The sequence below is a fragment of the Eschscholzia californica genome, unplaced genomic scaffold (genome assembly GCF_041429995.1).
Source record: "Eschscholzia californica isolate CP2 unplaced genomic scaffold, dmEscCali1.0.p SCAF_2, whole genome shotgun sequence".
Classification (NCBI taxonomy): Eukaryota; Viridiplantae; Streptophyta; class Magnoliopsida; order Ranunculales; family Papaveraceae; genus Eschscholzia; species Eschscholzia californica.
In genome coordinates, this window is record NW_028238309.1 from 31,622,952 (window position 1) to 31,650,007 (window position 27,056).

General features: G+C 38.1%; 1 protein-coding gene across 2 annotated transcripts; it reads right to left on the bottom strand.

The window, feature by feature from the left end:
* Positions 1 to 1,973: 1,973 nt before the first annotated feature.
* LOC147557414 (uncharacterized) lies at positions 1,974 to 23,428 on the bottom strand. 2 transcript variants are annotated; one of them, XM_086658276.1, is made up of 10 exons: positions 22,847 to 23,428; positions 21,198 to 21,241; positions 15,631 to 15,748; positions 15,339 to 15,468; positions 13,616 to 14,304; positions 12,378 to 12,636; positions 11,931 to 12,204; positions 11,376 to 11,531; positions 10,248 to 10,673; positions 1,974 to 2,596 (listed from the first exon to the last, which is right to left on the bottom strand). In XM_086658276.1, exons 1-10 carry the CDS (start codon positions 23,040 to 23,042, stop codon positions 2,300 to 2,302), a joined length of 2,589 nt encoding a protein of 862 aa, XP_086514402.1. In that variant the 5' UTR covers positions 23,043 to 23,428; the 3' UTR covers positions 1,974 to 2,299. The 2 variants fall into 2 exon arrangements, with proteins under 2 accessions (XP_086514402.1, XP_086514403.1); XM_086658277.1 differs by having other exon boundaries at positions 21,198 to 22,512; positions 22,615 to 23,226.
* Between the last annotated feature and the right edge of the window lie 3,628 nt (positions 23,429 to 27,056).

Genomic DNA, 27,056 nt, shown 5'->3' on the forward strand with positions numbered 1-27,056 from the left:
GTTTTTGAACCCTTTGTAGGTTTTTCCCCCCTCGGGAACAGGCGAACATGAGCAAGGAGCGAGGAATTGGAGCGAGGAGCTGGAATAGAGAATCAGAGCAGAGAACCAGGGCTGAACAGAGGAATCTCTCCTCTCACAACAAAATATACCATCATAACGGAGGCTGTCATGCATCAACTCTCTTTTTCATGTTATTTAACGGGAGGCCAATTTTCGACATCAGCACTGGCTATCTACTAAGAAGGAGTGCATAGTGCCGCATAGTAGTCATCCGCACTATCTGCCCGTGTGTTTTGAGAGTATTATGCCGGGTCGACCTAACGGTTCGTGACACCGGGCCCTGCCAAAGCAGCTCACTCATGGATATGGAAACTGATAAGGAAACACTATGACATTATCACAAACTTCACTACATGGGGAGTGTATGGCTCTCAAATTATATTTGGACTGACCACTGGATCCCGGGCACCCAAGTTACTCAAACTAACATAAATGGATCCAACCTCACTACGGTTTCCCAACTGATTCATAACAATCAATGGTGTAATGAGATTCTTGCAACCAACTTTGATGGTACCACTTGTAAACTGATTAAAGCGATTCCTCTCAATAACAACGTTCCGGACCAACTGAAGCGGACTTTAACCCCTTCTGGCCAATTCAATGTAAAATCCATGTATCAACATCTAAGCTTAACTCATAATCCGCAACCCTCGCTTTTCCCTAACTGGTCTTTCATCTAATCCATATCTACCATTCCACGTATTCTCCTCTTCCTTTAGAAATGTTGCACGGGAGATCTTCCCGTTAGACAGCAAATTGGAAAGTACATAGAAAATCAATTTACCTGTCCCAACTGTAATGAGATTGAATGTATGGAAGATGCTCTGCTTCATTATCCCATTGCAGAAACTAGCCACACGTCTACGAAGTGAAGTTTCCTCCATCTCTGTATGGATTTTTTTCTTGGAAAGACTCTCAAGAAACTAGCCACACGTCTATGAATATCCACTTAGTATCCATATTATCGCACATATGGAAGGTTAGATGCGACCACTGCTTTCAGCATGTCACCAACTCTATCACAACAAGCCTAAGACAAATCAAGATATTTCTTCGAATTAATATCGACAGAAAAAGACTTCAGCAAAAACCTACGGGTACATGGCAACCCCTAGCTTACCTTTTCTAAAAATTAACTTAGATACTTCTTTTAGAGATATCGATACTAGTATTGGACCAGTCTCATCATTCCTGACCATCAGTCCAAATTTATTGAAGCTAAAGTTCAGACGGCGCGTGCACGAAAAAGTGAGGAAAGTGAAGCACAAGCTATTCTAAAAGGAATAATGTGGGCGGAGGAACGCAAATATACCAGTCTATTATTATTGAAAGTGACAACCTCAATCTCATTCACATCAGCAAAACCACAGACACTATATCCAGTGGCAATCAATGAAACATATCCAGCTAATCAGGAAACTCTGCAAGAAGTTTAATAACATCCAATTTACACGTATCGCTCGAACTCAGAACAACCCAGCAAACAAATTGACGAAATGGTCGAGGACAACTAATATAAATGAATTCTGGAAGTACATTCCCAATTTTCTTTCTGACATGTACAGCAATAAAACTCCCATTACTTGATGATATTATAGTTTTAACAAACAAAAAACCATGAGTGAAATAAATGCTCTTCATCTTTATATTAGATCACAATTTGATTTCCACAAAAAATTGATAGAGACCTCCTACTGTGACGGCATTGCTTATGTGGAAATAGACAAGGGGGCAATTTAGTTCACATGTGAAAAAAAAAGACAAACACTCTCCACCTTGTAAGGGAAGGTTACCAAGAGTGTAGAAAGGAATCCCTGTATCAGCGTTATGCCACAAAACAGAGCTAAGTATTTCTGCTTAAGATTGGGCCATTGTAAGTTATAAGCCATTTAAGACCTCAAAAATCAAAATGAAAGAAAATGATTTGATAGCTTAATTATATTACTTATAGATAACACTTATGTTCATGTGCAAAGGAGGAAAAAATAATCGTGAAAAATGAGAAAAGCCAACCAAAGTAAATTAGCAAACATGGTCCTACGTTAAGAACTAGACAGCTAGAATACAACCTCTCAAACTACAGGATGGTAACAACCATCCAAGATACTTTTTGTACTACAGATGATCAGATAAAAAAAATTGAACATCATACGTGGTACATCCTGCAGTAAGAACATGAATTTACTGACCCCTATGAAACAAACGAGGCCATCATGAACAAGGAGGGGAGGCACGATTAGTATGGGTGCGGCCAGATCTGTTTTGATTGCTTAGCTTGTTGAACCTGGGAACCACCAAGGCTTCCATCGTTTTGGGTCTGAAGTTGCTGTTGATCTTGTGCTACTCCTGTCTGGGATAGATAAAAGTTAGGGTACCCTAGACTTGAATAGTGCTGTGAAGGTTGATGTTGATCCTGTCTGAACCCACTATGCTGCTGATTTTGACCCTGGAAACTGTAATATGGACTTGCTGGAACAGTCGCGACTGTCCTCGACCCTGCCCCTTGCTGTAACCATAGAGCCAAATTGTCGTTCTGCCAACATAAAACACAAAACTTGAATTTTAATGAAAACAAAGAAGCAACTTCAGACGAAGAGAAGCTTTTAGTATATAATACAACAGAATGGAGCTTATACTTATTTCTGCTCTTGCTATTAAATCTCGCTGCTTTTTCAAGTAAAACTTGAAGAACGTGGAACAACGTTTTCAATATTGTTCAAGACGGATGCCTTGATGGGCATCTTGGGGCGACTCGTCCATTTTGCCTCAAACCATATGAACCTAAAAGCTCAAGAACACAGACATTTCAAATGCGAGGCTTATGCCCTAATAGTCCGTTAGGGGCATACACAATAGACATTGACACACAATTGTATAAAATTTTAAAAAAATGATTTATATAGAAAAGTATTTTAAGAAAAAGTGGAAGACATTAAAATGGAAAATATAGGAGAATATAAATATTATGTTTTAACTTTCAGAGTGTTTTAAGTAATTACATAACATGTAATCTAAAAGCAAAGGCCTACGCTACAAATTCATTTTCATCAGAATATTCACTCAAAGTTTCAAAAAAGCTGACAAAATTATATGCCTTGGAGTTTATGACACACTTAGATACATTTTTGTTCATTGGACACTTAAGAAGGCATTTGCAGTTTCTACCGTATATTTCAATTTCAGACCCAATAAAAAAGAAATTTTACTTTCATGATTTCCACCGAAATTATCAAAATAATGAAATATTACTGCAAACAGTATATTTCGCACAAAACTTGGAGAAAATGACTAAGAAAATATCAATATGAATCCTTATAAATATTTCATTATTTCAGTCATTCTAGTTGACATGATGCAAAGAAAACCTGTAAGGTTTTGTTTTAGTTGGATGGAAAATGGAAATTTTCAACATTTTGGCAAAAACTTCAAAAAATATAATACCTCCTTTAACGCACATATAGTTACTAAGTATATATGTCTAATAAAGATAATTTTAGTAATATCCAAAGTTGTTAAACCTGGCTGACTAGGCGGAATAACTCAGCTCCAGCTAGGGGTAGCCCGAGCAGATCTTGGCCACGTTCCCGAGTTCAGGATTTTGGCGAATAACTTTGCTGACTCGCCCGAGTCAGAGACTCGACAAGTCAGTAGTTGGCTCAATTTTGTGTTTAGAAATTGAACAGTTCTTTAATAAAACATAATCTCTTTTAAAATAGAGGAGAAGAAACAGAAAAACTAATGATTGAACTCTAAGGTTGTGTCTGATATCAGAGAAATAATTCCATGAAAATAAAAGAGTTCCATGAAAAGTCTTCTACGAAATTTATTCTGTGGAAATAAGAGTTCTTTCATTTGGTAGCCATTTATTATTCCGTGAAATTACGATCTCTGTTATTTGGTTGACAACTAACTTATACGAATATAATATTCAATTAATAGTTTTTTATTTACTTTTATGTAGTCAAAATGGCATTTTTACTTTTATGTTGCCAAAATTACATTTTCATTCTTATGTTGTCTAAATTACATTTCTACCATTATGTTTTCAAAATTATATTTTTACCCATACGTTGTAAAATTATTTTTTTTGAAACTTAGATTGAATATATTAAGAAGAAAACTATGTACAAGTGGGTGGGTGGCTTATAAGTGATGTTTCACGACATCCAAGCCTCCCAATTAACTACTACATCTATATAGGATACATTCTTAAATTTATCAATTCTCCTAACCCAAGGGTATATTACACCCTTAACATCCTCAATGTCCACGACCGAGTTTAGGTTCTTTTCCTTGAAGATTTTGTTATTCCTATCATACCATATACTCCATATGATCGCGGCTGGGACTAGTTGCCAGACCTCCCTTCTATGTTTCCTCTTGAACAGGCCGTCCCAATGAGTAAGCATGTTGTTAATGGATTCAGGGGGCACCACTGGGTTGCCAATAACTTGACAAAATAGTTCCAAATACTGGCTGCCACCCTACAGTGGAGGAATAAGTGATCAACCGATTCTTCATCTTCCTTGCATAGAATGCATCTATTTGGGATTTGAAATCCCCTTCTTTTCAGGGCATCCACTGTGGGTACTTTGCGAACTAGAATAGCCCACACAAAGAAGCCTACCCTCGGTGGCAAGGCCTTAATCCATGCTGACTTGGAAACACAAGGCTCAAGGAGGATGCCATCTGTATCCAACCTTTTATAACAGTTTGCAACTGAGAGGGGCTCATTCTCCGCATTAGACCATACTCGAGAGTCCGGATCATCCGAGAGTTTCACTTCTTGGAGGAATTGCAGCAGCTGAACGTATTGCTGCATCTCCCAGTCATTTAGGTTTCTCCTGATTATTATATCCCAAGTATTACTGGCAGTGAAGCTGGCCAGTAGCTGCTGGCCTCAAAGACAGCCTGAAAACATCAGGGAAGCTGGCTCTTAAGGTGTTCGAGCCAATCCAAATGTCCGTCCAAAATTGTATCTTCAATCCGTTGCCCAGGGCCCATTTTGTAATGATGTGGTAGACCTTCAGATTGGCTATGATGCCTTTCCAAACTCCACATCCGAAAGTTATTTGTTTACATTTTTTTACCCAAAGGTCGCTACTCTGACCATACTTGCTGAAAATAACCCTCTGCCACAGTTGATTCCTCTCCTGATCCATCCTCCAGAGCCACTTAGTAAGGAGGGCTTGATTCATGTACCCCAGGTTCTTCACCCCCATACCTCCCTTGCTTCTGCTCGTTCTAACCTGTTTCCAATTCATCCAGTGCATGCTTTTACCACCCATAGTTGTGTTCTATAAGAAAGAGCACATTTTACTATCAATTGCCTTCAAAACACCTTTGGGTATAGAGAAAAGGGACAGGTAATAAGTGGGCAAAGCCTGAAGAACTGACTTTAGCAAAGTGATTTTGCCACCTTTTGATAGCAGGTGTCCCTTCCAGGCAGCTAGCCTCTTGTTAACCCTCTCCATGACAGGATCCCACAATTTCTTAGACTTGTATCTCTCGCCCAAAGGTAGGCCTAGGTAAGTAGTGGGAAGAGATCCCACTTGGCACCCGAATTCCTTAATCATTTCCTGGTTCATATTACCTTCACCTACCTTAGTGGCACTATAAATGAATGACTTTTGCATATTTACCTTAATCCCCGATTCTATCTCATACCAAATGAGTATGTCCCTCAACGTCCTCAATTGGTTTGCATCCTGATACAGGAAGTATATCCAACTACGCCATTTATAGCCAAACCCATACGTTCCATAGCCTGATACAGGAAGTCCCAGCTAATCCTATCATAGGCCTTTTCTAAATCAGCTTTTACAACTAGGCCCTTAGTCTTCTCTTTCCTTCTTGAGTCTATCAGTTCATTGGCTATCAGGACTCCATCCAAAATCTGCCTTCCACTCACAAAAGCTCCTTGGAAGGGAGAAATTAAGCTACCCATAACTCCTGCCAACCTCATGGCCAGGACTTTCGCCACTATCTTGTAAGCTCCCCCTACCAAGCTGATTGGTCTGTATTCCTGGAATCTAGAGCTATTTTGAGTTTTAGGGATGAGAACTATGAAGGTGTGGTTTAATCTCCAGTGGAACAAAGCCCCTTCTGAGAACTCAGCAATCATCTCCATCAAGGAAGTCTTAATGATGTCCCACACCCTGACAAAGAATGAGATAGGGAAGCCATCCGGCCCAGGCGCCTTACCCTTAGCCATGTCCTTAATTGCATTCAACACTTCCTCCTCTGATATATCCGCTTCTAAGAGCTCAGCTTCTACACCAGACAAGGAAGGAAGGTGCATGTTGTCCAACCCTGGGCGCCATAGGCGAGGTTCTTCATACAGCTTACTAAAATAAGATAGGGCCTCTTTACTAATCTCCTCTTCTTCTGCAGTTGATAATTTTGTGAAAGTAAGATGTATTCCTATCCCCTGCCTTCAACCATTGCGTCCTAGACTTTTGCCTCATACTGATTTCCTCAAGGCTTAAACAACTTATCCATCACAGCTTTCAGGAGTTTCTTGGAATAAAAATTCTTGTTGAGACAGGCTCTGGCTTTCCTCCTTATCCAACTCTTTTATTGCTTCCTAAAGATCATTGAAGCTCTTCGAAAAGCTTCTGAATTTCTCTCTCGACCAAGCTTCTGAATTTCTATCCACCCACTTTGTTATTTAACCTTGTGCCATGTTGTAAAATTATTTAACCTTGTGTCACTTTGTTATTTAACCTTGTGTCACGTTGTTACTTAAATGTAAATTTGACAACGTACGGATATAAAAGGGTAAACATACCATTTTTACAAGATAAAAGTAAGAACGTCATTCAGACCACAAAAGGGTAAAATGTCATTTGATATTATATGAGGGTAAAAACGTCAATTTGGCCTCTCGGATAATTTGATGAAGGACTTTGATCTTCTTGATTACTATTCATTTGGAAAAATTATGATCTCTTTTTATTTTGAGAACTTTCTCCCCAGTCCCATAATCCCATCTCATAAAAAAATGACATCTTAAGAAATTACCAAATCATTTGTGATGGGATCAAGAAGATAATAACTTTTGGTTCATTACTATATCCAATGAAGATGAAATTTTCACCCTTTTTATCAAATTTTTCTTTTCTTAAACGAATGTGAAAATATGCCAAACAACCAAAAATTCAGAAGAAATTTACTTGTGATTTTTTTCTGCACCATGCTTTATATGGGGTAATATCCTGGACAGCTTTGTTGGAGACCGATTTAAAAAAAATACAGATGCCTTAATTGCCTCCGCTCAAAAAAGTTTAAAAGGTTGTTTCCCTTCAACATGCTTTGAGCCATTTCTGAATAGTCTGGTTCTTCCTTTCAGCTACACCATTTTGTTTTGGACTACATAACCAACGGATAATTCATGAAAGGTTGATAAATAAATTCTCTGCCTCCATCTCTTCTGAGAGTCTTCAATTTTTTTCTCTTTCAAGAACCGCCAAAACTTTGAGAAGAACACCCCAAATCCCATTTTGTTCAAGAAAGTAGATCCACGACATCTTGTATAATCATCAACAACCAAGAAAAAAATATATCTTGTTATAAAGTGAATGTGTTTTTGTTGGTCCAAAAATATCGACATGTACCAATTCATGTGGTGTACACACATGTTGTTGAAGAGAATTTCGGAAATAAAAGCCTATGCGTTTTTTCACAAATTCCCCCTTCATAAATTTCATCGTTTCTTCGAACGTAAAAAAGACCAACAACCATACTGTTATCTGTTAATAATTTCATACCCCTACAATTATGATGACCATATCTCTTTTTTTTTGTTGAACTTATGATGACCATATCTCAAATGCCAAATATAATCACTTTTGAAAAATACATTCTCACACATAGGATAGGAATATAAGATAGAAAACATTATTTGGAGCCATTTGAACAACCATATTCTTATCTGTTAATAATTTTAGACCCCTACAATTATCATGACCATATCTCCAATGCAGATATAAGCCATATCAATTTCACTTTTGAAAAATACATTCTCACACTTAGCAATATAAGATATCAAACATTTTCTAGAGTCATTTGAATAGTAGCCCCAGTGAGATTTGATTTTTCTTACCAACAACCTCACCATATCCATTGTCAAAATGGAAAGAGTGGTTTTACCTCGTTAGCTCCCCAAAACTTCAGGGATTTTGTGTTATATCAGGCACACAGAGAACATCACATCACCAAACTTTACTTGAGTAGAAACATTTTCTTCAAGTTCTACAAATAATTCTTAATTTCATGTCATGTGATGGTGGCATCCGATATCCAAATACCAAATATTTGATGAGATCATGTCAACGTTCATGCAATTAGCTTCTTGGTTTTCTTCAAAAAAAATTAGCTTCACTTTTTCGTTTTTGAAACCAACAATCTGTTTGAGAATGATTATGAATTTTGCATTTTGTGCATTTAAAATAACCCTCAGATTCATGACCAACTCCTTTGCCACTGAAACAATAAGGGGTGGAATTACATTAGAATTTTTTGTGTTGAAGAACTTTCCTAAATTGTATTCTTTTTCTTGAGATTGAAGAGAACCTTGTCCTTCTTGATGTTCCTTAAAAGATCGTCTCTTTTGAAAAAAAAATTACATCCTCTTCTTGATTGTTTCGACACTCTATTTTCTAAGATATTTAATTTGGACTGAAATGCGTGCTTAACAGGACTACTTTGATATCTATTGATTCTGCTTTCTTGAGCATCAAGATAACTAATTAGTTGATAAAAAGAGAGAAAAGATAAATTCTTGGACTCTTCAATTGCTACTACACATGATCAAGTTTTTGTGGTAGACTTCGAACAATATTTTGGACGATCTTTTTATCTTCAATAGTATCTCCAAGACTTTTAATTTGTCAATAATTTCAGTGATACAAGATGAAAATTGTGGAATAGTTTCACCCTCCTTCATTGCCAATTATCAAATTCTTTCCACTATAATTGAAGCTTGATAAGAATAACTTCGTCAAAGCATTGAAAGTCCCTTACAGAATTATCCCGTGGGAGCTATTGTTTAGCCTTCTTTTTCATTACATCCATCAACAAATTCCATAAATCTTGTGATATGTATGATGTCATCATGTGATTGCTACAAATTTGTTGGGTGCAAGGATTATTATGGATATTTATTTTTTGTCTTATAATTGATAGATAACTTGATTTTTTTTCTGACTTTCTTGCTTCTCTTTGCTTTATCAAATACATTACAAAACACCGCTATTGATACTAGAGGTTTTAGCCCAACTACCAAGGCCTAGAGAGTTCCACATTGGAACTTACAAAATAATCAATACATATTCTAGACTTATCTCATATCAATCTTCTCTAGACTTTTTAGTTTGGAAACTACATACAACCAATTTCTTAATCATTTGTGTCCTTTTGCATTTGCTGCAAAAGAAGAGCTGCCAAGAAAAACGAGTTGTAAAAAGAAAGGGAACTGCAGTTTTTTACTCTTTCCATTGTACGGAAAGAAGGGCTGCAAAAGGCAGCTGTTAAACAGCTGCTTTTAAGCAAACAGCATTATAACTGTTATAGTGCAGCTTTTAGGTAAACTACCTAAAAGAGTGGACTTAAAAATGTAAAATCTGATATTTACTACAAGTAACTCGCCGATTAACTTGGCTCCGCTTGGCCTTGATTGAGGCTCAACCCAAGGCCAATCCGAAGCCAAGTCCGAGTTTAAAAGCTTAGAAATACCAGCTTACAATTTACAGAAGAGTCTTGACAAAATGCTACTAATTTTCCTTGTGGTACTTCGTCAAGTCAACTATTGTCGGAGTAAAGTAATATATTCTCATCATTTGCTTAACATTTCCATCACTTCGGTAAATTTGTATTTATGTTCACATGGATCGAATTATTTTATTTCCAAGTTGACCAAAATATAGACCGGGTCGGAAATTTAATACTTTGTTTATATTATCATAGGGAAGTAAAGAAAATGTCGTGATTTATTTCTACACAAATGTGCCATTATTTCTCTTCTCGGAGTGGATGGATCATTTTATGCATCGAGGCGTATGCCTCCCAACAATACCTCAGAGCAAACCGCCAATAGGAGGAAAACTGTTTAATATTGCATACACAAACTCGAAAAGATAATAAAACTTGAATTAGATTAGCGAAGTGGAGCTTTACGATTTTACCTGCTGAGTTGGAAGACATTGACTGTTATCCTTGTACGGAGAGGTTGGAAGATCCTCGTAGCGAGGGATTGAGCTTGTAGAGTTAGTAGATTGGCTTAGCTGAAAATTTCCAGGAATATTAGAACCTCCAAAACCTCCATGACCAGATACATTAGCAGCAGATGGGGCAAAGTTGCTGGCAGGAACACCGTTTTTAAATGATGGGACTGTGTATTTGATGCCACCACTGGCCTGAGGGTACGTGCTGTTATTCCCATATGCTTGCTGGTAAGATGGCAGATATGGGTAACTTGCTGGCAGCATAGAGTAAAATGGAAACTGTCCCATAGGCGGGTAAGAGTTCAGTAGATGTGGAGGAGCTGCAATGCTAGCACCAGTCAGGTTCTGCTGTGCGGGATGAGAATTGAAAGCCCCAGCGGCCAATGTCTGGATATGGCATGAAAAAAAGACATTATAGGACTTGCTAAAATCAAGTCCATATAACATTTCACAAGACTCATCCAATAGTAAGGAATATAAATAGGACCTGCTAAAATCAAGTCCATATAACATTTCACAAGATTTATCCAATATCAGTAAGGAATATAACTCTACTCTTTGATTAGAGGCTTGGATGATGTAACAAGTCTGTATGTCAACTATCTGTCTGCCTTGTAAATATATTTTCTCTAATATATTCATTCAGAGTTTCAAAAAAAAATATAACTAGAATCTCAGAAAAGGAACAGGACAGTTTGCAGGTCAAGGTGTTCAGCGACAACGCTAAAATTTCCCTATCCATTCAAGGTGATTTACGAGCTGGAAATCCAACCAAAAGGAAGCTGGTCATATATGCTTCTAAGCATATTAACTAACGAGGCAACATGTGGTTAAGATACTGATGTTTTCTCAGCCTTGGAAAGGAAAAAGAGGAAGAGAGAAAATAGATTTCATAATACTCTATAGATGACCTGACATGCATATCAGCTGCCAAAACAATGTGGCAAAGTTTTAGTATTTCTACATTAAACCAGCAATATTAATATTATTTGAACCCATTCAATTCATTGAGAGAACTGATTCAAGCAACAAGAGATTCATTAAGCACGTACAACGAGGAAAAGATATACAAGTGTGAGAGAAAGGTACCTTCGGTATTGAAATGGTAGGACCACTAACGGAAGACACTGTATTGCTGTATTTTGTGGGCATTGACTGTGTTTCGGGGAAAGATGACGGTTGAACATCAGACTCCCTCACAGCAGAGTGATCCATTGATGGCAATGAACTATTCGTAAATGGATGCTGGACAAGAAAGGAAGTGAGTAGGTTTCAGAGAAATCAGAGACTTGAAGAGTTAGACAGTAAAAAATGATAAATCATGGGCAGGGCCCTGGAAAACCAGATCACAACTACTACCCCTAATTTCAATCATCACACAATTCTAGTTTTCCTTCACCATGCCATTTCATTTGTTGTCAACAAATACATTGATAATTAGTAATTATAACAGTGAACAATGTAACAACAATAAACTGGTCAGGGAGTGTCAGTAAATTGTAGTTACTAATTTACTAACCCTAGTTACACTACACCAACGTTCGAGGTTCTTGAAACCAGTGCGTCCATAGAAATACCGTGAGTTATAACTGTCATGGAAAATAAATTACGTTGGAGCATGTAACAATATCCGAAGATTATTACCATCATATTTGGAAAGGGGACAGCATTCGGCATCTGAGCATTTGAATATGCATAAGAGAACGCGGAATTTGGTTGTATGCTGTTCTCATATCCGTAACCAGGAGAAGAAGTTGCATAGCTGTAGTTATGTCCACGTATATTTTCAGAAGCTTCCTGCTTCAGGACCTCTGGTTGTGAAGGTGTATCATAATCTACTGTACCAGTGTCAATTCTAGGATCCACGTTGCCATCTGAGGTGGATCTGAACTGCTCATCTCCGGAGTATTCAGGATTTCTGCGAGAATACATTTTTATAAAATCATAACCAGTTCACACGAAGCACGACAATCATATAGAGACAGGCACAAGTGGCCACATTATGTATATCTTTTGAATTATTTTGCGTTTTCTGCCTTGTCAAATGAAATTTTATCATAGGAATCAAATTATACAGACAAGGAGTAATACATGATCTCCGAGTGGCTAATTGACGATGCATCTGGTTGAGCAGAAACCTCCTTCTCTGAAGTAATTTCATGGGACTTCGATGCAAATGCCCCGGGATATGTGGCACTGATACCAGATCCAAAGCTTCCAAAGCTCAAACCCATACAGTCTGCATTGGAAATCTGCAGGTGATTTGGAATCTTTACAGCCAGCTTGGCCTCAGTTGGTTGCTCCTTCTCTAAATTTAGTTGATACAAATCTGTTGGGGCGGATTGCACAGCTACAGCAACATCATCAATAACCAACTAAGATCAGGCAAGCGCATCAATTAAAATTCAAGAATTTCAATAAAAAAAAAAAGTAAAGAAGAAAATGTACCAACTGTTTGGTTCAGAGTTATACTAACGGGACGCCCCGAGTTGTCACCAATTCCATACTAGACAGAGGAAGCAAGGGAAAGTAGAATATATATATCCCCCACCCCCACCCCCAAGGCAGTACGGGATTCAGTGCCCCCTTTTGGGTGGTAACCCACACTTTAAATTTTGTAAGCAAAATCTTCAGCCTTCCCTTACCTAATTTTTTTGTAAAACAAGATATTCTGTATAACTAGTTAAATTAAGATGATAAGTTTTCTAGACAAGAAAATTGTCCACTACAAATGTATATGCCGTATACTTGCCGTAGAAAATCAGATAGTCTCTAGGAGAACAGTTGAAACTACTTCACAACCCAAAAAGCATCTCGCACCGCTATATTCCTTGTGCCACACAATATTGTAACATACTCATTGGCCGTACGTCAGAGAGATAGCGGTCCCTTTCTAAAGTGACAAATTGATTAAAAAGAAAACCTAGGCCTCCAAATTCAGTAAGCAAGTGAGGGACCGACACAAAGTCTTACACTCTTACATAAGGTTGTTAACTTCTTTTCCACTTTTTCTGACTGAACTGTGAAAGAGTTACTTCCAGAGCCATTCATCACGAAACCTAAATGTAGAAATAGTTTTTTTCCCGGTGCATAATCCTCCAACCCAATTCCAATAAGGTTTTGTCTGTTAGACGGGGGATATCGTTCACATTTCACGTTGGCAATGTTATATTCTTTCTTCTGATATCCATATATTCCCTATAGATATGATTTTACAACCAATGCCCCCAAGAATCTACTCAAATCTAATAAGAAAATTCCGATCTTCAAGAAACAAATATAAATAGGTTCAGCACACACAAGTCAATAAAAAAAACATGTGAAGTTACCTTCCTGATGGTCAGAAGCATGCACATGGGGCTGGTAGGAATTTATGTTATTGAAAGAGTCATTATCAAAATGAGATGCGCCTCCAGTACCATCATCACTGATATGTCTACAAGATGACGGATCTGATCCAGTGTACTCCAAGTTCTCCACACTAAGATCCTCCTTTGTTATTCGGAACTCATCTGCTTGAGAACTGCGATGTTGATCAGCTCTTACATTAGAGACAAGAGAAGGTTTACCATATGCCTCATCGTTAGCAGATACCAAGTCATCTGACTCACTAGGAGACTGTTCAGCCAAGGGCCACTCATCATGAGACGCATGCTTGCTTGCAGCATCACCTCTCTCTTTGATTGTCTCTGAAACCTTAAGAGGAGGATCACTAAGTGAAGGGAAGTCATGGTTTAATTCTGTTGGTAGAGGTGCAGTAACATGAGGGTCTTCGACACTATGATAAGAAGCGTTTGGTGCAAGTTCATTACGTTTAGAGCAGGAATGATCAGTTGCTGGAATTGGTCTGGTTGGAGCTTTGGGTTGAGGTCTTCCCCTCTTTACAATCTCAACCATTGATAGTTGACCTGGGACCCCCACCCAAGCAGATTGATATCCTGTAATAGGTTGCGATGACGAAGAAATGATATCACCAGAACCCACTGAAGGTGCTCTATTGTCAACATTGACAGTATCACTGCAACCAATATGAACGAATGGTATCAGGATCACAACATGAAGAAATTTTAACTAACTAGCTCACAACGTTTAGTAAATCTAATTTGTTCTGGGTAATTTTAAAGGTAATTTCTGACATCAAATACTTGTTCCAGTAAAATATTTCATGATTAATCAGTAACTAAGGCATTCTTTTGTTACATATGCTACACCTGTCTTATGTAACATTATTATCCTAAGACCAAGGAATGAAATGTCGGTTTCGGTGGAAATTTCGGTCGGTACAAAAGTGGAAACGGTGTGTGTGGAAATTTTACATAATCTACGGAAATGAAAATAGTTAGTTTAAGGGCTAATCTGTAAAAACAGTTAGTTTAGAGGGTAAATTGAATGCTCCAACCCTAATAACCTTAAAACAGTTAGGTTAGGGCCTAATCTGCAATAGCATAGTAAAGCTAGGGGCTAAATTGAGTTATTTAACTCTAATATTCCTTACTAGTTAAGTTAGGGGCTAATCTGCAATAAGTATTAAAATTAGGGGTTTAATATAAAATAAAACAAGAGTTAGTTTTGTAATAAAACTTGTGTCCCCTTAAAATAACCCTTATAACCCTAAATTTCTGACCGGAAACATAAAATCGAAAGGTTTCTCAAACCAGCTCCTCCCTCCTCTCTCTCTAGATTTTCTTTCGAATTACTAATTATAATCCTAAATCGAAGACTAGAAATAGAAATCAACTGAATAAGAGTTAATAATCTCTTGAAGATTCGAGAAGAAATACTTCAGATATGAACAGAAAGGAAGAACAGAAGAGACAAAGGTATAAAATAGTTGAAACTAAATAATTCAATCGAAGCCTTAGAGATTAATTTCAAAATTTGGTGTCAGATGTCAGAAATTTATGTATGTTGAATTTCTTTTCGTTGGAGTGCAATTCCGAAAAATTTCGGTCGACACATTTTTTGAAATTTCAGTCCTTGCTATAGACTATGTAAAGAAGTTTTGGAAAATCACTCCATCTAATTCAAAACAGTTTGAAGAATATAACTAACCTTCGATACGGAGAGTAGGGTTGATTACTATTATTGCCCAAAATACCAGATGCAGAAGTTGAAGAACCCATAAAAGCATTTGCTCCATTTTCTTTTCTATACACTGGCTTAACACGCAGAGCTCCAGGTTCTAGCACAATAAGAAATCAGAGGCAAGTCCAAATATAGCCCAGTACCATAAATAAACTGAATCAGATTCCTCCAAATAAAATTTCTTTTTTAACATTTGAATTAATAAACTAAATCAGATTCCTCCAAATAAATATACAACAAAATGACCACAAATTCGTACTTGTGGAGATGAATTGAGCGGATATACCACGTGCAGCATCACGGTTTGCACCACCCCTAACTCCTCGGCTCGAAGTACTACTAACAACTCTCGGTCGGATTTCTGATATCTCTTTGATCTGGCACATTGAGAATAATCATGAATTTATTTTTACATCAACTTTTTTTTAACTAGTACAAGGTTTGATGCTTAAACCTACCATATTCCAAAAAAAATATATATACTTGATGTTTATATCCAACAAGCGCTATAACAAGATGAGATTACACTACTCTGTAAATAATGTAAACAAATGGTCAAAGGAAAAGAGTTGTGCTAGGAAAAGGAGGGTAAAGAAGTCCCTTACTTCTAATAGAAAAATTTGGACGTTGGAGAAAGGTGACTCTTCAGCTAGGTCAACTGCTAAAGGGGGACCTATGGGGACGTTAGGAAAGTATAAAGGCTAATTCTGAATTATTACACAAGGAAACATCTAGCAGGGCAGATAAGAATAGGGAAGACGAGTTTGCTCAGGGTAGAGAAGTTTTAGGCTTCAGGGTGGGAGAAGACAGAAACAAAGTTCTAGAGATTATGGTAGCTGAGAATATCGAACTTGACAAAGAAGGGAGAGACAAGGATCAAGTTGGTGATCAAGACGATTTGATCGGCAGATAAAATTAAGGAAGACGGGTTTGCTCAAGCTACAGAAGTTTCAGGCTTTAGGGTGGGAGAAGACAGAAACAAAGTTCTAGAGATTATGGTAGCTGGAAATATCAAACTTTACAAAGAAGGGGGAGAAAAGGATCAAGTTGGTGATCAGGAAGATCGACAGGACAATTTGTTGGATGTACAAAAGCAAGGATTCGGCTTCTCATGGTAAAATAATCAGGAAGAGCTAGTCATGTGCTTATCGGACCGTTTTTAGTGAATCAAGAATGGGAAGATAAGTACCCTATGGTAGAGGAGATAATACTACCTCAATCCATTTGAAATCACTCCCCAATTCTCTACTGAGAACAGAGGTCCTTTCCGTTTAGAAGTGTGGATTCAACACCACGATTTCAAAGTCCAAGTATAAGAGTAGTGGAAGGAAGAAAATGTGGAACCCTCTAAGGTAATACCCTCTAGAAAAAATTGCAATATGAGACTGATAAATTGAAGGTCTAATCTAGAGAGAAATTTGGAGTTTTTTAAAGCCCAGACATCAAAATTATAGCTAGAGATCAAGGTTCTAGACCAGAGAGAAGAAACGCGAAAGCTCAGTCAACAGAATACAACACAGAGTCGGCTACTCCCGAATCCCCATCTTGTTGACTCGGCTAAGGGCCAAAACCCTAGTCCCCGACTCGACCCGGCTGGACCGAGTCGACTAGTCGGGTCAGTCGGGATTATTTAGCTGACCCTTGTTTTTTTTTCGCAAATCGACAAAGGTGGGTTTGGGGTTTGCTCATTCGGCTTCTTCACACTTCTTCTCCCTAACTAGATTGAAGTAGATTTTGAAGTTCTCTTCCCATCCAAACAAGATCCACGTTTCTCACTTTTTCTCTATCTTCTTAATTTTTTTTACTAGTCTTTATAAAAATTCAGATTTTGTTGTCTTTGGGACAAGGGTAGAGAGTCTCAACCCTATGTGACTCTGTTATAAAAAGGATTAACTGCAAAGTAATAGCTTGGAAAGATAGGAACTTATCAAGGGGAGGCAAGCCAACACAAATGAAAGCACTTATAACAGCACTGCCTATGTACTTCCTATCCCTATTCCAAGCACATGCTCAAGTTATCAAGAGTATTGCCAGAAAGATGTGTAAATTTTTCTAGAATGACAAAGCAAAAAGCAAAAGAATGCACTGAGCAGCGTGCCTATGCAAAGAGGAAAAGATTCGTAGGCTAGGGATAAAGGACTTAGAGGTAATTAATGAGGCTTTGCTATCTAAATGGTTGTGGAGGTCCAATGTGAAAGAGGACCCCTATGGAGAGGCATAATAACAGAAAAGTATGGGAATCGGAGCAGGAATGGATAAGGCATAAGAAGAAACAAGTGTTTTGGTGTGGAGTGTGGAGTGTGGAGTGTGGAGAGGAATAGAGTCGGAGCAGGAATGGATAAGGCGTACGAAGAAACAAGTGTTTTGGTGTGGAGTGCGGAGGGTGGAGTGTGGAGAGGAATAGAGTAGAGAAACTCCATAAACTCACAAGGTGGAAGTTTGGAAATGGCAAGAAAATCTACTTCTGGGAAGCTATTTTGTGCTCGACAATCAAGCTCCAAGATAGATATCCGCTAAATTATTACATTTCAACATCAAAAAATGCTTTAGTGAGCCAAACCTTTAATAGCAACAGGAACACCTGGGAGATCAATCTCAGAAGAAGATCGCATGATTAAGAAATTCCAATTTTCATGAAATTCATGGAGCTCTTAGAAAGGAATAAACCAAATGACAATGAGGACTCAAGAGTGTCGATAGATGGCGAAGGAGATATGCCATCAGTCAAGAATTTTTATAGATGGGCAGAGCAGCAAGAGTCTGATAAGGGTTTCCCTATACATAAAGCATATGGAACGAAATCAGTTCCCGCCGGCACTAACATCACCATATGGGCTGCATGCATGCATTAACTCCCTACAGTAGACTAGTGGAATCCCAGGGGCTTTCAACTGGTTAATAGGTGTATCCAATGCAAAGAAGAGGGAAGTCAGCTGATCACATGTTCTACACTGCAATCTTGCCTATAACATATGTCAATATTTTATTAGGTCAGGCAGGATTAGCTGGTGTCAACCGGAAACCATCCTTGAGGGAATAAAACAGTGGCCCAAATCTAGAAGGAAGAAGGGCAAGGAAATGTGGAATATGATCCCAATGCCATAGTGTGGTGCATATGGAAGGATTAGGAATAATATGATTTTCAAGGAATCAAATATGGAATGTGTAGCTCAAGTAGAAGACGTCAAAAGACTAGTATATCGTTGGAGTAGGAATATTCAAGGGGTTAAACCTCTTTCTTATCATGATATAGTTTTAAATTGGGAGAGCATAATGTCATAACATAGTAGTAGAATATCGTATATTTCATGTAATATAACTTTTCCAACTAATATATATTTATTCGAAGTTTCATAAAAATTACACTACTGTTTTACTTTACTTCAATACTTTGGTCGAGTGAATACACCAATATCAGATGCTCCGCATTAGACGATGTTTAACTTATTAGCAAGATGTTATTGTCTTAATTGACCTTTCTATCTTTCACTTGCTTGTCTCTAACAAACAAGAAACATTGACTTTGGACTTCCATGGTTCAGTCTATAGCTGAAATTTAAATTTTCAACTGAATTTTAAGAACTAGGTTTTATCATGATGTCGTCTTCTGCAGTCCTATTTGCTGATTGAAATTAGGAGCTACTTTCATTTATGTCGCTTTATTTTCTTTTATGTATTAGTTATTTCCTACAAGAAATTATTTGATTTTACATGTGTGAGAGACGTGTAAGCAAGGGTGGCAATTCCTAAATGTTGGTGCGAAGTCACTTAAAGCGACTCCAAGAAACTGGTTTTATTTGTTGGATCGGACTTGTTATTTTTTTTTTTTTTTTTTTGAAGCTTTGAATTACTATTTATTCAAAAGGAATGTCCATGGAAAATACTGGGGCTATGTTACATCATCATAGCCTCCTAGCAGTTTACAAAATCATGACAGGATTGTGACTTAGCCAATTTCTTATTTCCGCTCCAATATAACAATAAGCCTTTTACATCTTCTACTCCTATAATGTTGGTGGGGTTTGAATATTTGAACATCTTATTGTCCATGTCCTACCATAGGCTCGCGATTATAGCTATAGTCCATATATTTTACTTCTCTGGGGTTTTCAAGTGTGCTACAACTGATATATAGCGTGATCAATTGACTTTGGGATGCACCACTGCTTCTTCACTCTCAGTGAAGTAGTTCCATGTGGTTGGCCCCTTTACAGTGAAGGAACAAGTGTTTAATGTTTCTTCCCTTTCTTTGCAAAATATACACCTACTTGCCATCTGAAAGCCTTTACCCTTCTGCATATCCACTGTGGGGATTTTGTGTACGCAAATGGCCAACATAGCAAAGTTGGCCCTATGGCCGAGGGGGATCGGCTTCTTTTCATACTCCAGAATCCTCCTCATTCTTTGAGGCGATACCCTTCAAGTAGCATTTGCATGAGCATTTGGGATTTTCCAATCGTTCAAATTCTTACTTAGTTGTATGTCCTATACTCCTATCCCCCTTGGCTGGTGCTATAAGTTTGGTATATTGATGCCTCCTTCATAGTTGATAAGTGGAAGACTACCTGGAATCTCACTTTTAAGCTGATGGTGTGGCACCATGTATCTTACCAAAACTGAATACACTTCCCACCCCAAGTTTCCGCTTTGTTATGCTATTGAATTGCACCTTTCTATTTTGGATTCCTCGCCATAGCCCGTATCCATCTGGGCTATTAAATGCATTGTTAGTCCACCCACCCTCGTCTTCCCCATATTTTTCAAATATGATATTCCTCCATAGGGCTGTTACAAATCTCCAAATCCATTTTACAGTTGAGCATCATTCATATACCTAGAGTTTATGACCCCTACCCTACCTACTTTAAATCCTGACATATAATGCCCCAAGCCACCCACTGCATCCTCTTTTTTATCCTTGTCGTCCCAACGAATATTGCACATCCTCTAGTCTATGGTGTCTGAAATGCCTATACGGATAGAGTAGAGAGAGAGTAGAGAAAGAGAGCAGATAACACAGATACAATAAGAGTAAACTTACCCCCTTTGGATAGAGTTCAGGCCTCTTATGCCATGATGTTCTGGTTTATCCTTTAGATTCCACAAGGCTTCATATCTATAGCCTTTATCTAATTGTAGACCTAACTAGGTCATCGGAAGAGCCTCCAGTGTACATCCGAAAGTCAAGATATCGCCTTGCACATTAGATTTTGTCTGCGGTATCAATACCAGATATACACGGATGTGGTTACTTCACCCCTAATGCAAGTTCGTACCAAACCAGAATGTCTTTGAGCTTTCTTAGTTCTCTTGGGCTTTCCTCCAGGAAGTAAAGGGTGTCATCTCGAGCTTTGGAAGGGCTTGGTTGGGTTACCTTTGATCAGAGCCAAGTAAGAAGCTAAACATACGTAAATTCAGAACCTCTAATTGTAGTGAAATCCCATACGACACACCTATTCTGTTGTAAATTTTTTCACACTTTAATATAATATAATCCATTTAAAGCTTGGAAAATGAAAACAAATTCGAAGTTTGGCAATTCCCGATTCGATTTAACCATTCGATTTTTAAGAGTAGAAAACAAGCCACTATGCAATTTGACAACATTGGTTGTATGTGTATTATTGTGCCCCTTCATGGTCTTTTCATGTTATCATGTATCTTTATATAATCTAGTCTCCCCTAGCAAAGGACATACTACTCATATTTGTTGGAATCATTTCAAATAAATTGAACAAAAAATCCAAAATGCATAGACTGACCAATATGAAAAGTATTGACCTATGAACTTCTACAACAAACAAATATATATTTTCGCGCACTAACCTCTTTCCTCTTTTCCTTTTTGCTCTTCACCTCATGAAAAGTATCTGTATAGATGAATCAAATAAAACATTTATAAATTATATATGAATCTAATGAAAGAGTACCAGAATTCAAGTATAAAACTGTAGCAGGAAATAGGTAACACACGTATTTAAAGGTGTATGCAAGAACAAGTATAAAGTAGTTGTAACAGGAAACTAACACGAGCAAAATCAAATTATGATAAAAGTTACAATGTATTATAAATTATAACGAGTAAAATAATCTGAAAATAAATGGACAGAAAAACATTCAAATTTCTCAAGTTCCATTTATTAACTGAAGTAAGATGACAATTTATATCTCAATAATGATGCAGCGTGCAACACAAACAGTTTAGGTTTTATGGTCTAATGGTCTCAAACATATTTATGATGATAATCCAAAACAGAACTTTCCTTGTTCAAGAGAAAAACACTGAGAATTAACAGTTAAATGCTTGTAGCCCCTGAGATAGCCATTTTTCTTGCCAAGAACATCATCAGTGTTCACGTAGGCACGTCATATACTTACATTTCTCGAAAAACGTATGCAGGTAGAATGTTGCTAGAACTCAGCAGCATGTATTGGGACCCATTTCAGCAACAGACGGGCAAGACTACTAGGTAGTGCCACATTACTGAGACGTTAAATTTCCGGAAGCTAAAATCGTGTGCTAAATCTATTTCGAAAGTACCCAGCAACAACAAAATGAGAAAGAATGTGCCAGGGTTTCGTGGTGTTGGGGTCTGCTTTTTTTTCTGAAAATTATATTCAATATATAAAAGAAAAGAAAACTATACAATGGGGGGAGAAAAGATCATGCTATCTCACAGTATCCAAGTCTCCCAATTCCTAACTACGTCTACATAAGAAATAAATTTAAACTTCTCGACGCATCTAATCCAATTATAGATTGTTCCTTTTACATCATCCACGTCAAGATTTGAGTTTTCGTTTGATTCCTTAAAGATTTTGTCGTTTCGGTTCTTCCAAACATTTCAGATGATTGCGACCGGGATTAAGTCCCAAGCAACCTTCTTTGCTTTCAGCTGATCCCCTCTCATTGTTCGAACATGTCGTTGATAGAATTTGCCGCCGGGGTCTGCTTCAAGATGTTCAACCGATTGCCCTTCTATCTTTTAACCAGTTACATAACATCTTGAAAGTCACCTACTGGATTCCGATACGTACCACTACCACCGAGATTCAAGTTACCAATTGGGTATGAGAGCAGAACATCTAAGCCAAAATCCTAACCACAGCTAAAGAGACTTCAACCTTTACTAGTCACAATCTTACTAAAAAACCACTGACTTCATGCTGAAATATCCCCAGTCCCTAAACAGTTTGACCCCCAAGAAGGTTTAATTTCTCTTTGACAAAGAAAATCCATAACAGAAGAAATGAAAAAGAACAACAAAAAACCTAATACCAAAACCATGTATAAACAAGGAATAACGAATCGCAATAATAAAAACCCGACCTTTTTCAGGTCTCTCTGAATATATTTTGCACTACCGACGCGAAAAAAACGAAATAGACTTTCCAATAATACCATCAGAAAGAAAAACCCTAGAAGATGAAAGAGATAATCTAACAAGATGTAATTTTTTCTTCAGAAATTAAACCTTGAGAGAGTAGTCTATGAACGGCCTCGTTAGGGTCCATGTTACATTCTTTAAGCATAGCGTAGATCTCAAGATCAGGATAGTTTACTATCTCTTTCAAACTCTGTACCACTCTTCTTGATGTCGATGGAATCGCTGAAATTCCATTGTTATTAATTCTACCGCCGGTAGTAGTGTTAACCCCTCCGCTACTCATATTTTCTCTCTCTCTCTCTATGTCAGACCTCTTTCCTCTATTTCTCTAACTTTTCCCTAAAAAACTCTTCTCTGAACAAACTGGAAGTCGGCACATATGAAACGATTAAAACCCCTCTTTCCCACTAACTCACTACTCTCTCTCTCTCTTAACAGTTTTTTTTTGTTTTTTAATTGCATCTGGCAACACGAGATAACAACGAATCCTAATTTCAACTTACTAACTGTATCTCTATGCAACAAAAAGTAAGAGCAGTATATCTGTGGACTGTGGTAGAGGGAAACGGAAACCCGAGGACGGCCCATGGAGATTCTCCAACCGCGGTCTGTCTCGGGAGTCAGGCCCTTCACCTCAAATTTTCAACTTCCGCTCAGCTCTAAAAATTCAGCTTCAGCTTTAGCCTCTCTTGAGGCCTTAAATATGTGCATGTAGGGAATGTGTGTAGATTTTTTTTGAGTGTGCGAAAAACGTGTGTAATTTTGTGGATGTACAAAACACTTGTTTGAACTATTTTCGAAATAATACTCCCTTCATCCCAAATTAAGAGTCTCATATTGGGAATCCAACTTATTTCATACTTTCTCTTCTTCCATGTTTGCCCTTATTTGTTTAATAATTTGTCTCAAAATAATTCAAAGATTACAATTTTTTCGCACTTGATTAATCTAAAAGAATGTACTTGTTCATTGGAAAAACAAGTTTTTGTATTGAAAATAATCAAATGTCTTAATTAGCTCAATTAATGCACCATATATTGGAAACATGTAAGAACGGGTATTTAATCCAAAAGAATGTATTCGTTCATTGGAAAAATAAGTTTTTGTATTGGAAATAATCAAATGTCTTAATTAGCTTAACTAGTGCACCATATATTGGAAACATGTAAGAACGGGTATTTATGGAAAAGTAAGGGATTTTATAGGATGCATAAGGAATGGGACTCTTAAATTGGAACCTCTAAAAAAGGAATAGTGGACTCTTAATTTGGGACGGAGTATTTTTTTCTAAAGTTGGAAAATTATTCGGGAACCGACACGTTGGGTTTTAAAAAATGTGTGGGTTTTTGTTAGATTTAAAAGAAAATTAAATGTGTTAGTTTTTGAAAGATTTTTTTTTTTTAAAATTTAATTAATTAAAATTTAAAAAAAATAATAATAATTTGGAGAGGATCAACCCCAACAGTTAGTTGGGGCCTTCCGTCTCTCCTTTATTAATGGTGGGCTGAGGTTGGACCTTGAGAATTTCCAGCCTCAGGTTGGAGATGCTCTTAGGGTCAGGCCTTAGTTGTCAAATGTTATAGGAAAAAACGGAAAAGGTCGTAAATATATCGGGAAATCACGATAATGCCATCAAAAAACTCATCAGTTTCAAACCCATGACCCTTTCTCTTAATCAAATTTTTTTTCTCTCTCCAAAAATTGGTTCTTCTTCCAACATACTTTAAGGTTTGTTTGATACACGGGTAAATCGGGTTTGAAAATCTATTTTCAGTTGTTTTATTCAGCTAAAAAGTTAGAAAGTCACTTTTCCGTAGAAAAAAAAAAGTGAAAATAAGATGATCTTTTACTAAAAAAAAGTGGTACCCTTTTCCCATTCTCTACCTTCAAAACTTCACGCGCGCTCTCTCCCCTCTCTCACTTTCTTGCTGGACCCTGACACTTCTTTCCCAATCTCTTTTCCTTTTTCTACCACAATTCCTATCTCACGACTTCTCTAGCTCTCTCTCACAACCGCCCCCATTGGTTTAATCCATCGATGAAGAAGAAGATCATACCAAAAATAAACCTGCAAAGGGTTCGAAAGTCGGAGAGGTTTTCGAACCCTTTGCAGGTTTTCCCCCGGGTTTGCAAGGAGCAAGAAGTAGGAGCAGGAGGAAGGAATCTCGATCAAGATAGCAGAATATTCTATAATAACGGGTGTTGTCATGCATCAAGTCCCTCTTTCTTGACTGATTAACGGAAAGTCATTTTTTGACATTAGAAATTGGCGCTATAATGAAGGATTCTCTCCAGCAATATCATTAATTCGGTAACTCGAATCCTTACTCAACCTCAAACTAATCACTTTTGTCCCTCTAAGTAGTCATTTCTTCGGACGACCACACTCCCGAAGGATCTCAAGCCAGACTTCCTTCTTCAAATAAACTGATGGCTGAAATCGAGCAACTCAAGGTTGACCAGTTGCGAAAAGAATAAGAGATGAGGCAACTTCAAGAAAGCCTTCGTAAAACGGAAGAAAACGCGAAAGCAGCTCGGAAAAAACCGACAGTGAAGGAAAGGCTAAAAACAATAAAGAACCGAGCTCATGAGCTATTTTCCACGCCAGTAAGCGCTTTCTCGACCGGACAGGGCGTTGAACGTCCAATCGTTCTCGACCTGTTATACCTTGAAAACGATCTAGATGATGTCGGAATACTGGATCCAAAACGGTCATATATCCCAAAGCATCGAGGCACAAGGTGAAGATGCATGAATGACCTGACCATCAACGACATACTCGTACATCAAGTAGCAAAACTAACTAGGATGTGTGAAAAGATATGAGCTTCATCGAAAGCAGTAATAAACCTACCACCTCTTAGTAAGTAAATATTGGAGGCGGAGAAGCCCAAGTGGCCCAACCTCGAGAACTATCATGGCTTGGAGGACCCGCTAGTATTCATCAATAACTATGTCTCGTTAATGAACCTCTGCACAATTGACCGAAACGTGTGGTGTGTAGTCTTCGCCACGTTAATGAACCTACCACGCTTTTGATGAATTAGCACAGGCTTTTTGGGACGCTTTACGAGGCAACAACTTTATTAGAAGAAAAGCGGATGATTTGTTCAACATCGTCCAAGGGAAGAGCGAGTCCCTTGCAAATTATTGGCAAAGGTTCTGGAACCTTATGGTGCAAATCCTGGACCTCGAACAAAAAGGTCGCGTTCAGTGCCTCGAAAAGGTGCCTCAGGCAAGACGATATCCTGTGAAAAATTTCAAGCAACGAACCTAACACCCTCGGAGAACTAGTGGAAAAGGTCCAACAATTCATAAAAAAAGAAAAAAAATATCGGAAAATGAAAGAAGTGGCTAACATCCCATACGAGGTCAAACCTCTCAAAAGGAAAGAGCGCGAAGAGGTAAGACCCGCTAGAGAACGAGATTCGAGCAGGCGAGGAAGGCTCGATTTCACCACTTTCACCCAACTAACGAGAGGATAGGAAGAGATCCTACAAATCCTTGTCTCAAAGGAGAAAGTACAGTTACCTAAACCCTAACGGCTATAGGAAAGAGTTCGGTCTCAAGGACATTACAGCTTGGTGCGCCTTTCACCGAGGGTACGACCACATAACTGATGACTGTCGGCATCTCAAGAATTTAATAAAGGAATCGTAAGGAAGGGAGAGCTCGATAAATATATCAAAAAGGAGCACCAGCCTTACGACTACAAGAAGGAACAACCTTACGATTAAAAAAACAAAATACCCTCGAGCAAAGGCGGAATTGGATCTGGGCTCGACACTAACACACATTCCACCTCTGCCAAAAAGGTCGCCAAAGGACCCGAGGAACACAAGGGGGTAATAGGCAATATCAGTACCATAGGTGGAGCCCCGACACTTAGCGGGAACACCAAGGGCGAGCAGCGGAGATACGCTAATGAAGCAAAAATGTTGTCGGCTCTGTTTACAAAACCTAGCACGGAAGCACCACCCATAATCTTCACGGATGACGATTTAATAGGGGTAATTACTCCACATACCGACCCGCTATGAGAGTAAGAAATCGCGAGTCAAGAAGCCAAGTGAATCAGGCTGTTGACCGGAAATCGGACCTTCACCTGTTTAATAATTTTGCGGGCACCGACGACGTCTTTGGGTTTAATCTGTGACAAAAGAGGCAAAAAACACGCGACCGTAAGATCCCTAGGATACCGGGATGGTGACGGCCTAAGGGGGCTCAGACGGTCAAGTCATTAAGCTTGACAAAGTATGAATAATAGACAGGAGATTGAGTTATTGAGTTAAATATG

Bases quoted from the DNA above. Each gene is read 5' to 3' on its own strand.
- LOC147557414 (XM_086658276.1), bottom strand. From the start codon at position 23,042: ATGAGTAGCGGAGGGGTTAACACTACTACCGGCGGTAGAATTAATAAC. The intron at 21,242-22,846 runs GTTTAATTTCTG...TCATCTATACAG, and splicing joins TCATAGACTACTCTCTCAAG to ATACTTTTCATGAGGTGAAG. The intron at 11,532-11,930 runs GTAATAATCTTC...TTTCTTGTCCAG, and splicing joins TCCCCTTTCCAAATATGATG to CATCCATTTACGAATAGTTC.